This window comes from Hippopotamus amphibius, chromosome 5, assembly GCF_030028045.1.
Source record: "Hippopotamus amphibius kiboko isolate mHipAmp2 chromosome 5, mHipAmp2.hap2, whole genome shotgun sequence".
Classification (NCBI taxonomy): Eukaryota; Metazoa; Chordata; class Mammalia; order Artiodactyla; family Hippopotamidae; genus Hippopotamus; species Hippopotamus amphibius.
The window spans coordinates 7430585-7443485 of NC_080190.1; the positions used below are offsets into that span (position 1 = coordinate 7430585).

At 38.7% G+C, this 12901-nt stretch overlaps 1 protein-coding gene across 8 annotated transcripts in view; it reads right to left on the bottom strand.

Annotated features, from left to right (window-relative positions):
- The window catches only part of ZRANB1 (zinc finger RANBP2-type containing 1), a 118475-nt gene that overhangs the window by 14796 nt on the left and 90778 nt on the right, over positions 1 to 12901 (bottom strand). For all 8 annotated transcript variants that reach the window (XM_057734345.1, XM_057734342.1, XM_057734341.1 and 5 more), the window contains 4 exons: positions 12696 to 12883; positions 6407 to 6560; positions 3480 to 3551; positions 618 to 816 (listed from right to left, as the gene is read on the bottom strand). In XM_057734345.1, the coding sequence (XP_057590328.1) occupies positions 618 to 816; positions 3480 to 3551; positions 6407 to 6560; positions 12696 to 12883 (613 nt within the window). The remainder of the gene's footprint in view (positions 1 to 617; positions 817 to 3479; positions 3552 to 6406; positions 6561 to 12695; positions 12884 to 12901) is intronic.

Below are 12901 nucleotides of genomic sequence, written 5' to 3' on the forward strand. Positions count from 1 at the left end.
TGTTGTATAGCAGAATCTAACATGACGTCATAAAGCAATTATATCCCAATAAAGATGGGGAAAGAGAAGATGCATGCTGAAATACTGAAGGGTAAAGCATCACAATGACTAAAACTAATTGGCAAAGGGGAGTGTTTAAGTACATAGAGATGGAGCACGTGTGGCGAAATGTTAATTAACAGTTGGTCAATCCAATGTAGGAGATGTTGGGGTCTGTTACACTGATGTTCTTTTTTTTAACTTCTCTGTGGATTTGACAATTTGCAAAATAGAAGGTGATCTTAAGACAACCTATCTCAGGAAGAAAAACTTGTAATACATAATCAATATAATCTCTTAAAGTTGAACAAAAATATGAAATCATAGCTACGTTAAAATATGAGCAAAGACCTTTCTATACTTAAGACCACTACTACAACTTAAAATGTTTCTATTTCAAAGCTCAGCAAAAAGATATAAAAACCACTGAGATGTTTGAAGTGTCTCAATAGCTAAAACCAAAGTTTAGTCCCCCCTAGCTTCCACAGAACATGTAACAAACAAAAAGTATCCTACCACCATAGGAAATGTTCAGCCAGTGCACTCCTGAATTTAAAAAGGGAAGGAGGTCAGCTCACCAATGTGAACAGTCATGCAGGCTGTCATGCAGGGCTTTCCGAAGCACCGAGTCCTTGTCATAAATGCCCCAGGTAGCTTGTAGTACTGAATCAAGTAAGCAGTCTCCTGCAGTCCGGTTCCAAAGTGCATATAGCCGACTGTCCAAACGTGTAGCCAATTCCAAGGACCAATTTATAATTGGAGATTCTTCTTCTAACTCTATATGAGGAATTTAAATAACATTTTCATATAAAACATTAATAAAGGAAACTGAAGATGATTCAAAGAAATGGAAAGATATCCCATGCTCTTGGATTGGAAGAATTAATATTGTTAAAACGGCCACATTACCCAAAGCAATCTACAGATTTAACACAATCCCTATCAAATTACCTATGACATTTTTCACAGAACTATAACAAATAATCCTAAAATTTATATGGAATCATAAAGACCCAGAACTGCCAAAGCAACCCTGAGGAAAAAATAAAAAAGCAGGAGGCCTAACCTTTGCAAACTTCAGACAATACTACAAAGCTATAGTAATCAAAACAGCATGGCACTGGCACAAGAACAGACACACAGATCAATGGATCAGAATAGAGAGTCCAGAAATAAACCAGCACACCTCTGGTCAATTCATCTTCATCAGAGGAAAGAATATACAGTGGGAAAAAGTCTCTTCAGCAAGTGGTGTTAGCAAAGTGGGACAGCTGCATGTAAATCAATAAAGTGAGAATATACCTTCACACCATACACAAAAATAAACTCAAAATGATGCAAAGACAAATACAAGACATGACACCATAAAACTCCTAGGAAAAAACATAGGCAAAACATTCTCCAACAAAAATCATACCAGTGTTTTCTTAGGTCAGTCTCCCAAGGCAACAGAAATAAAAGCAAAAATAAACAAATGGGCCCTAATCAAATTTACAAGCTCTTACACAGCAAAGGAAACCATAAACAACAAAATGAAAAGACAACCTATGGAATGGGAGAAAATATTTGCAAACGATTTGACCAATAAGGGCTTAATTTCCAAAATACACAAACAGCTCATACGGCTTGTAACAACAGAAAAACAACCCAATTGAAAAATGGGCAGAAGACCTAAACAGACATTTCTCCAAAGACATACAGATGGCCAACAGGCACATGAAAAGATGCTCAACATCACTAATTACTAGAGAAATGCAAATGAAAAATACAAGATACCATCTCACACCGGTCAGAGTGGCCATAATTAAAAAGTTTAAAAATAACAAACACTGGAGAGGGTGTGGAGAAAAGGGAACCCTTCTACATTGCTGGTGGAGATGTAAGCTGGTACAGCCACTATGGAAAACAGTATGGAGGTTCCTCAAAAAACTAAAAATAGAGTTGCCATATGATCTAGCAATCCCACTCCTGGGCATGTATCTGGACAAAACTATAATTCAAGAAGATCAATGCAGGGCTTCCCTGGTGGCTCAGTGGTTAAGAATCTGCCTGCCAATGCAGGGGACATGGGTTCGATCCCTAGGCCGGGAATATACCACATGCTGCAGAGCAACAAAGCCTATGCACCACAACTACTGACCCTGTGCTCTACAGCCTGTGAGCCACAACTACTGAACCCACATGCCACAACTACTGAAGCCCATGCGCCTAGAGCCCATGCTCTGCAACACAAGAAGCCACCGTAATGAAAAGCCCGTGCACCACAACGAAGAGTAGCCCCACTCTCCACAATTAGAGAAAGCCCACGCACAGCAAAAAGACCCAACACAGCCAATAAATAAATAAATATTTTTTTTAAAAAAAAGATAAACACTCCCCATGTTCAAAGCAACACTACTCACAAAAGCCCAAAACATGGAAACATCTAAATGTCCATCAACAGATGAATGGATAAAAAGATATGTTACGTATATATAATGGAATACTACTAAGCCATAAAAAAGAATGAAATAATGTCATTTGCAGCAACATGAAGGGGCCTAGAGACTGTCATACTAAGTGAAGTAAGTCAGAAAGAGAAAGACAAATGCCATATGTTATCACTTACATGTGGAATCTAAAATATGACGCAAAGGAACTTATCTATGAAGCAGAAACAGACTCACAGACAAGAGAGAACAGACTTGTGGTTGCCAAGGAGGAGGTAGGGGGTATGGGAGTTTGAGATTAGCAGATGCAAACTAGTATATATAGAATGGATAAACAAGGTCCTACTGTATAGCACAGGAAACTATATTCAATATCCTTCGATAAACCATAATGGAAAAAGAACATAAGAAAGAATGTATGTATAACTGAATCACTGTTGTACAGGAGAAATTAACACAATATTATAAATCAACTATAGTTCAATGTAAATGAGTAAGTAAGTAAATAAATACATAACATGTTCATTTTCATGCTTTTGCAATTAAGAAACATTCAGTGGAAGAAAGAACCTATTCTCTAGAAGGTAACAGATTTACATGTACTTTACTAATAAGCACCTAAATAATTTTGATCAACTGAAACATAAACCTTTTGAGTAGCTGAAACATCTTGAGGCTCTAGAATAACTTACTCAACTTTTAAATTCTTCACAATTTATTTTCAAAAAATGTTTAATATGAAAATATACTCATTCTGGAATAGGAATCAGAAAAACAAGGTTTAAAAACTTTTATACCTTTATTTATTCACCCTACCACAGTTAAGAGTTATGAATGAGCACTTTTAACAGCACAATAAAACACTGTTCTTAAGGACTTAACATTTTCAATTTAAAGTAGAAATAAAATACGCTGACCATACACCAAACTACTCTAAACCTTACAAAAGCAAAGCAAAAAGTTTACTGAAATCAATAAAAGTTAAATTATATTCATTAATTCCATGCTTACCTTTTTGAACATCTCTATCAAGCACCTCATCAAATAATTTTTCTTGGACTGTTGGAGGCAAGTCTTCAATATCTACAAAGAAAAACCAGATTTAAAAAATCTTTATATGCCTCATAACTTAAAATTTGATACTAGCATCTAACAGTAACTTCCTTTCCACTGAAGGCTGTCAAGTAGCTTCTTTTAAAAAACATGCATGTCAAAAACTGGCACAACGGTGTAAGGCAATTATATTCCAATGAAGAGCTTAAAACAAAACAAAACAAAAAAAATGCATGTATCCTGAGCGTGTGTGCATGTGCATGCACGTGTGTGTGTGTGTGTGTGTGTGTGTGTGTGTGTGTGTGGTGTAGAATACTTCCTTCCTGTACTTCATTATCAAAACTGTGATCAACAAATAATAAAAAGAAAAACATTTAGACCAGTAATTATATGCAGCTATCATAAAAAAGACAAGAGATAACATATATTGACAAGAATATGAAGAAAAGGGGAACCCTTGTGCACCGCTGGTGGGAATGTAAACTGGTGCAGTCACTATGGAAAACAATATGGAGGATCCTCAAAAACTTAAAACTATCATATGATCCAGCAAACTCACTTCTGGGTATAAAGCCAAAGGAAATGACAACAGGATATTGAAAAGGTAACTGTACCCCCATGCTGGTTGCAGCATTACTCACAATAGCCAATATACGAAAACAAACTGTCTTTCAATGGGTGGATAAATAAAGCAGATGTGATATATCTATACAACTCAGTATTATTAAGCCATGAGAAAGAAGAAAATCCTGCCATTTAAAACAAGGACCTTAGAGACATTATGCTAAGTGAACTAAGCTCAACAGAGAAAGATAAATATTGCATGGTACCACTTATATATGGAATTTTTTTTTCTTTCTTTTTTTTTTTTTTGAGGTACACCCATTCAGTCATCTGTAGGGGGTCGAGGGAGGGAGGGAATACGGGAATATGTGTATAAATACAGATGATTATATATGGAATTTAAACAACAAAAAAAGTCAAACTCATAGAGAGCAAAAAAGCAGTTGCCAGGGCTTCCTAGGTAGCGCAGTGGTTAAGAATCCACCTGCCAATGCAGGGGACACGGGTTCTAGCCCTGCTCCAGGAAGATCCTACATGCCGCAGAGCAACTAAGCCTGTGCGCCACAACTGTTGAGCCTGCGCTTTAGAGCCCGTGAGCCACAACTATTGAGCCCATGTACTGCAACTACTGAAGCCCACGTGCCTAGAGCCCATGCTCTGCAACAAGAGAAGCCATGGCAACGAGGAGCCCGTGCACCACAACGAAGAGGAGCCCCCACTCACCGCAACTAAAGAAAGCCCGCGCACAGCAAAAAAGACCCAACACAGCCAATAAAATAAATAGATAAATAAATTTATAGAAAGAAAGAAAGGAAGAAAGAAAGAAGGAAAGAAAGGGAAGGAAGGAAGGAAGGAAGGAAGGAAGGAAGGAAGGAAGGAAGGAAGGAAGGAAGGAAGGGAAAAGCAGTTGCCAAGAGCAAGGTGGGAAGGGATAGGGAGAAACTGGTAAAGGAGTACAAACTATAAGCCACAAGATGAAGAAGGCTAGGATTAAATGCAAAACACAGTGCCAATAGTCAGTAACACCGTACTGTAGAACTGAAATTCACTAAGAGAACAAAACTTAAATGTTCTCACCCAAAATATAAATAAATAAATAAATAAATAAATAAGATGAATATTTTAATTAACCAGATGGGGGAAATCCTTCCACAAGGTATGTGTAAATCATATCACCACAAAGTACACTGTAAATATCTTACAATTTTCTATGTCAATGATAACTTAATCACAGCTGAAATAAAAGAAAAAAACAGCTATCTGATAACTCAAGTTAAAATAACAACAGCAACAAACAAATTTTTGTCTGTTCTCTTCCCCACAAACTCTCAACCTCTGCTCAGGACTTATTTTCAGATGTTAGAATGTTCTTATAAAAGTTAATGAACCATTCATTTTGGCACACAGATTTTTGTTTTTCTCACCTTCCTCAAATTCTCTAATGCTCTATTCAGTTTACTAATTGAGTAGTGTAGAGTAAGAAGCAATACCCTTACAAAAAATTTTTAAACTGTAGAACTATTTTCAATTTAAAATAAAATCTAATCACTTGGAAAGTAATAAGTTTAAATATATAGAGTGCATTTCAAATGAAATCTGTCTGATTTTAAAAAGCTTAGTTGTTATTTCCTACCATTTTGTAAATACCTCCGTTCACATCTTAATATAAAAAAAGCTCAAAACACGCAAAACCAAAATGTAAGTTTTATTTAGAAACTTCTGGTGTTTAGTGCCTTTATGCAATACCAGTTGACAAAAAAACATCCTGGAAGACATGTTTTTTGTTTCAGTTCCAAGACATCCACTAGTCATGGAACTGAAAAATAAAAAGCTGCTTCACAAATACAGTAGAAATTAACGTAATGAGTGAAGAAACTAATGACACTTTCAAAAGAATGTCAATACCTTTGACTCAAGTAACTTGACTCTACCCATCAAAAACCCATGTTCTGATCTTATATCCTAATATCAGGTAACCAACAGTTACCTAATTTAAAAATAACAGACACCCATGAAAAGAAAAAGAAAAAAAGCAGGCTGATAATATTCTAAAATAAAAACAAAAATAAATGGATAAAACAGATTTTTTTAAATATCTGAAGCCCACAAAGAAGTCAGTTGATGTCTTTCTCTCAACTCTAAAGCATTAGTTTATAAATGGCCCTTGTACTGGTCACTTCCAATAAAACAGGGTAATCAAGTAATTTAAGATCCACATATAGTAGCTAAGTTACCCATTTTCTAACAGAAACATTTTCATTCAGACATTAAAAAATTATAATAAAGTGGAAATCTGTTTTCCCATAGAGATTTGGAGTTACCTGCTGGCAACGTAAATGTGACAAGGTCAGTTAGGAAATAGCAAGCAAAATCCCCCTTCCTCTGATGAAGAGAGGCAGCTATCTCGCGCCGGATCTGCTCTGTCAGTTCAGGACACACCATTGCTGGAATACACTTTGCAGCTTGTTGAGACACCTTAAATACAAAAGAAACTTTCCTCTACATCTCATTTATCATCAGTGGAAGCAGAAAACAACAGTGTAAAAGAAATTACTAAAATTTCCCAGTAACTCAAGGTGGTTTTTATTTGTTTTAAATACAAGAGTGAGTCTAAAATTATCTACACTCTGGCTGTAGAATTTATTTTAATTAACTTTTAGAAAAGACAAATACATCATTTTTCGACAAAATCTCCTTGCTTCTGAATACACTTTGTCCATCTGTCAACAAGCTTTCATATTCCCTCATTAAAAAATGTCTTAGGCTGAGCTGTGAGCCACGAATGCACCGCTGTCTTCACTTCTTCATCAAAAGTGAATCTTCGTCTCCATAGGGCTGCTTACAGGGGACCAAACAGGCGAAAGTCCAAGGGAGCAAGATCAGGACTATAGCGAGGATGCTTTAACACCTCAAAACGAAGTTTCTGCATTGTCAACAGTGGGGGCAGAAGTGTGTGGACGTGCACTGCCATACATGATCACAACACCCTTGGATAGCAGTCCTCTGTACTTAATCCGAAGTTTAGGCTTCAGCACAAACTTTTCAAAACCTAAATCTGTCACAGATTATTTCATAGGCAGAGCCACAGCTGATTTTCAAATGATTTGCCACATAATCCACTGTCACTCGTCTATTCAACAGAATCATTTCACATGTACGCTCAATGTTGCCATCAGCAGTGGACATGGATGGGTGACCAGCTCCTTCTTGATGGCTAACACTTGTGTGACCTTCCTTGAACTTCTCTATCCATTCATAGATACTACTTCGTGACAAAACACTTTCTCCATACTGCGCACAAAGTTTTCGATAAATAATGGCTCCAGGTACACCCTCAGACCACAAAAAACAAATCACTGCACACTGCTCTTCTGGGCAAATCACAAGCAGGGCATCCATTTTTCCTCGCACTGCAGTTACAAATGAACTGATGTAACACGTCCACACCTGCACAGCAGTGACTGGGGAGACAGTAGCCTTGAACAGAAAGCGCTGATAAGACAGTGCAGCCAACAGAAGTGTTAATATAACCGGAGTGCAGATAATTTTTGACTCACCCTCATATATGAGGTATTGGGTGTTACTTCCTCAACAGTGTAAGTACATATCAGTACAACTTTCCTGGAAAACAATGATAAAAATGCTTTACTCTCTCGACTAATTCTACCTTTTAGTGGAGTTTATCCCAAGGAAATACACAAAGATGAATATAAAAATTTATGTAAAATGGGAGCTGTTTGTATGCTAACTCACATATATTGAATCTTAAAAAATGGTACTGATGAACAGTGACAGGGTAAGAATAAAGATGCAGATGTAGAGAACGGACTTTTGAAGACACAGGGTAGGGGGCAAAAGGGAAGCTGGGACGAAGTGAGAGAGTAGCACTGACATATGTACACCACCAAATGTAAAACAGATAGCTAGTGGGAAACTCCTGCATAACACAGGGAGATTAACTCCAGACGGGTGATGCCTTAGAGGGCTGGGATAGGGAGGGTGGGAAGAAGTGCCGGGAGGGAGGGGATGTGGGGATATATGTATAAATACAGATGATTCACTTTGGTGTACAGCAAAAACTGGCACAACCGTGTAAAGCAATTATACTCCAATCGAGTGCTCAAAAAAAAAAAAAAGCAGTTGTTCACAAAGGTTCATCATAGGAGGGGGAGGCAGGACAGAAAACAAAGAATAACCACCATTCCCCAAAGGAAGACATTCTTAAAACACAGCTCACAGAGAAGGAGGAAAGTACAAACACTCTTCTCCTGCTAAGTTAAGAATGTAAGTACCCTGACTTATAATAGAGAACAGCACGATATTTTTAAAGGGTTAGTTCCCAATGACTTCAAATCCCTCCACACTTGTTATAATTCTGATTTTTTTTTTCTTCTATTTTTTGGCCACACCACGCAGCATGCAGGATCTTAGTTCCCCGACCAGGGACTGAACCCACAACCCCTGCAGTGGAAACACAGTGTCTTAACCACTGGACCGCCAGGAAGTCCCTATAATTCTGAATTATTTAAAAAAGCATCTGACTTCTCCAAGCGTAGAACGGACAACAAACCTCTGAGGTTGTACAACTCAACAGGAATGAACTCTGAGCACCAGGGTAGGGAGCACTACCACAGAGAACCTCTAAACAAGGAGGTGGCTACAACTTTCCTGTCCTCTTCAAATGATGAATAACAACAAACAATCAAAAGGCATTATCTTACATTTAAGTTGTATTCCTTTTGTGGGGCTCAAGAGATCTACACACAGAAATTCTGAAATCCAAGGTGAGTATCTGCTAGAGAGGAAATGAGTCTGGTGTGACCCTGAGCGAGCCAGTTAGCTCCGCTCTCCGCTGTCACTACAGATGCAGCCACTAACCTGGATGACCTTCCTGAACACTGTCTCGCAGTCACAAATGGAGCAGATCTTCCAATAAGCCACACAAAGAATAAGTTTTACTGATAACGTCATCCACGTAACACAGGTGGACAACTTAACTGTAATTACTAGCAAGGTAAGTAAACAGTGTTTCAAAATCCAGCATGCCCAACACAAGGATCAGACATCCTATTCTGAAGACCTCTACATGAAAAATCAATTCTCCTAAACGTTACTGGCCAGGATTATCAGTAACAATGAAACTGCTACCACAGGTTATCTCCATGAGCCCAATCTAAACAACACTCAAATTATGGAAAACCAAATATTAAATATTTTCAGAATATAACTATTTCTCAAGTAACAGCATTAAAACGGATCTCAAACGTAAATTCAAAAACAGCTTACCCCAATCTGCTAACCCTCAGCTCCTTTCCAATATTCTGGGAAGATTTTTTTCAAAAACAACTTGGACTGAAATCTGACTACTGCTGACACCCCAAGAGAAACCTTACAGCTGGTGAATGGCCCCTAAGCTTCCTCTGCCAGCCGCCATCCTTAAGCACATGTCCCTGAGGCCTGCCTCTCATCTTTCAGCCTCTTCAACCTCATGATCTCAGCCATCTCCTCAGGCTACTGGCTAACTCAGGGCCCATGAACCTGGGAAAGGCCCAAGAACTAGAACAGGAATTTCATTTAAATTTAAATCCTTCATTTTCACTAACCTCTTGACTATATTTAAAATGCATTTTCTCATACGTTACATATTTGACATTCTGATAATTATGTTTCAATATAACTGATTTCCTTTCCAATCCTATTTTTTATTTTATACATTTAAAAACAGTATTTTGAAAAGAAGTCCATAGATTCCACCAAACTACAAACAGGGTCAATGATATAAAATCCAATTAAACCCCTTGCCCCAGATACATATTCCCAAAATATAATGTTCTCCTGTTCTCATCTCAGCAGACACATCCCTTAGTCCACACTCATGCTCCCCCTTCCAGTTTCCCACTGGCTCCTTCAACTCTGTCCTGCGGAGTGCCTATTCCATTATGACTAAACTCCGTCACTGATTTTGTTCTTTCCCTAGAATAAGCCTCCTTGCCACCTCTCCCATCTTGTACCAGGGTTGGTCTATGTGTACCACAGACTATGGCAAAAATAATGGTAAATCACTTCCTACATTAGGTTATATAGAAACGACACTGCAGTTTCCCTCTCTTGGATCACTTGCTCTAGGTGAAACCAGCTACCACATCACAAGCAGCCCTAACAAGGGCCCCACGTAACAAGGATTTGAAGCCTCCTGCCAACAACCACGAGAGTGTACTTGGAAGCAGATCCTCTAGTCTCAGTCAAGCCTTCTGACAATTGTAGCCCTGGTGGTTTGTAACCTCATGAGACCCTGAGCCAGAATCATTCAACTAAGCTGCTCCTGGACTCCTTACTCCCAGAAACTATGATAACAAGTGTTTGCTGTCTTAAGCTGGTAAGTTTTGAAGGGATCTGTTACACAGCAGTAAATAATAAACACAGTGGGGTCCTATTGTCTTCCAGCTGTTAGTCCCCACAACGCTCTTAGGAGGCCGGTGACTTACACCAGTCCCTCCAGAACCTTCTCATAGTCCTCTACCAGCCTGAGGGGAATCTGTGTAGCCCCTAAAGACTTGAGCCTTGGTTCACAGCTGCTTTTTCTCTCCTGTCTCCAGCCAACACCAGCAATTATAACTCCACATGCCATCCCTTCCAATACACAACTGGGCATCACAACACAAATGTAGCCAGACCTCAGACACCACAGGAACTACTTCTAACTGTTCCATCCCACGTTTCAGAACTCTGCTCTCTCTAATCACACAGCTGCTTTTCAACAGTCCCCTTCTCCCTTATCCTCAGTAAGCCTGCCCTCTGTTTTCAGCATGACTGTCTCTTAAGCCCTCCCGTGCTCTGAGTCTATCAGGTGCCCCTGGTTACAGCGGACTCATACCAAACTAAACACAATGGCTAGCCATCTCAATCATGCTTGCATCTGACATTCATATTTATTAATCCCCTCACCCTATGCTTCGTACATAAATGTTCCCAGATATTGGCGAATTTACCCAGATAAGCATACACAGGAGTCTACTGACCAAACTGGATTTGAATCCACTGAATTGGTCTAACTCTCTGCACTTTTACCCTATTTCTCTTATCATTAAAAAAAAAAAAATTACCTGGATAATATAGTCGCAGCCTAATTCATTTAGAACATCTACCTAGTTATCTAATCCAGAAACCCGAGAATCAACTACAACCCCTAACTCACCATTACTCCCCATAGCCAACCTACCCACTTAGTTCTGCCTATATCACCAGCACCCCTCTCAAACCAGCCCACTTCTTTCTTTTTCTGCTGCCATTACTGGCCCAGCAGAGTTCCTGCCAGCATCACACTGCAGTGTCTTCCTAGCCAGGACTGCCCCTCTCTAATTCAAGCAGCCAAAAACACACTCTGATCTTGTCACTCCCCTGCCCCCTACCTAACCCTTTTCAAAGCCTTATTCTGCCCTCAGAATAATTTTCAAATTCTTTGGCCTAAAAGATCCTTCACACTGCGCTCCCTACTTGTCTCTCTCACTTCCCCTTCACCATCACAACCACGCTGAGCTACCTGCAAGTTCCAAATTCACCACAAATACCACCACCACCCTTGCCTCTAAATAAATGGTTTCCTCAACTCCCTTCTCTTCTCCACCTACTTTATCAAGCTAACTCCTCCTACTCCTTCAGATCTCAGCTAAAATGTTACCTGCTGTAGGTAAGAAGGTAAGATACCTCAAAACACTTTCTCAAGTACTCCCACAGCACCTGGCACCTACATCTATGAAACTGCACTCTGTACAGAATAACTGTACCTGGAGATTCTTTGAAGGAGGAGCCAATGTCTTCACAATTACACCCCTTTTAACACGGTTGCCTCAATAAATATTTTTTAGTTGAATGAATGACAGATACATCCCTTTTTTTTAATCAAACATATGACTCAAATATTGTGGCAAAATGTCCTGTTTTAAAAACACAAATCCTGGGGGGGTTGGGGTGGGATGAATTCGGAGATTGGGATTGCCATATATACATTAATATGTATAAAACATGACTAATAAGAAAAAAAACCAAGCTGTACACTTTAAATATATGCAGTTTATTGTATGTCAATTATATCTCAATGAAACTTTTTAAAATAACTGTCATACAGAGTGAAGTGAGTCAGAAACAGAAAAACAAATATCATATATTAACGCATATGTGCGGAATATAGAAAAATGGTACAAATCAACCGGTTTGCAAGGCAGAAATAAAGACACAGATGTACAGAACAAACATGTGGACACCAAGTGGGGAAAGTGGAGGTGGAGGGGCGGGGGGGGGGGGATGAATTGGGAGACTGGGATTACCATATATACATTACTAATAAGAAAAAAAATATCAAATTGTACACTTTAAATACATGCAGTTATGTCAATTGTATCTCAATAAAAGTTCTTAAAAAAACAAAAAATAAAAATACATATCCTTAAAAATTATATACTTCTGTTGAAGTCCCAAGTTTAATGTCATTTTGAAAAGAGGATAGACGAATGAATCTAAAACATTTAAGAACTGATAAACCTTGTATCAAAAATGAAAACTAAAGAACACATTTCCTTCATATAAAATGTTTAACCAAAATACCACACTCACCTCTGTAAGCAATATTGCTAGCATATCCTGCCTCTGAAAACGTATAGCCAGATGTACCAGAGTATAGCCAACATCGAAAGCGGAAGGACGGTTCAGCAAGCGCACTTCATCTGCAGTGAGCTGACGGGCAATGTCCCCTCCTGATGATTTGTATGCTTCTATAGCAGCTAAATCACCTTCTACAACCCCTAAAACAAGCATCAAGA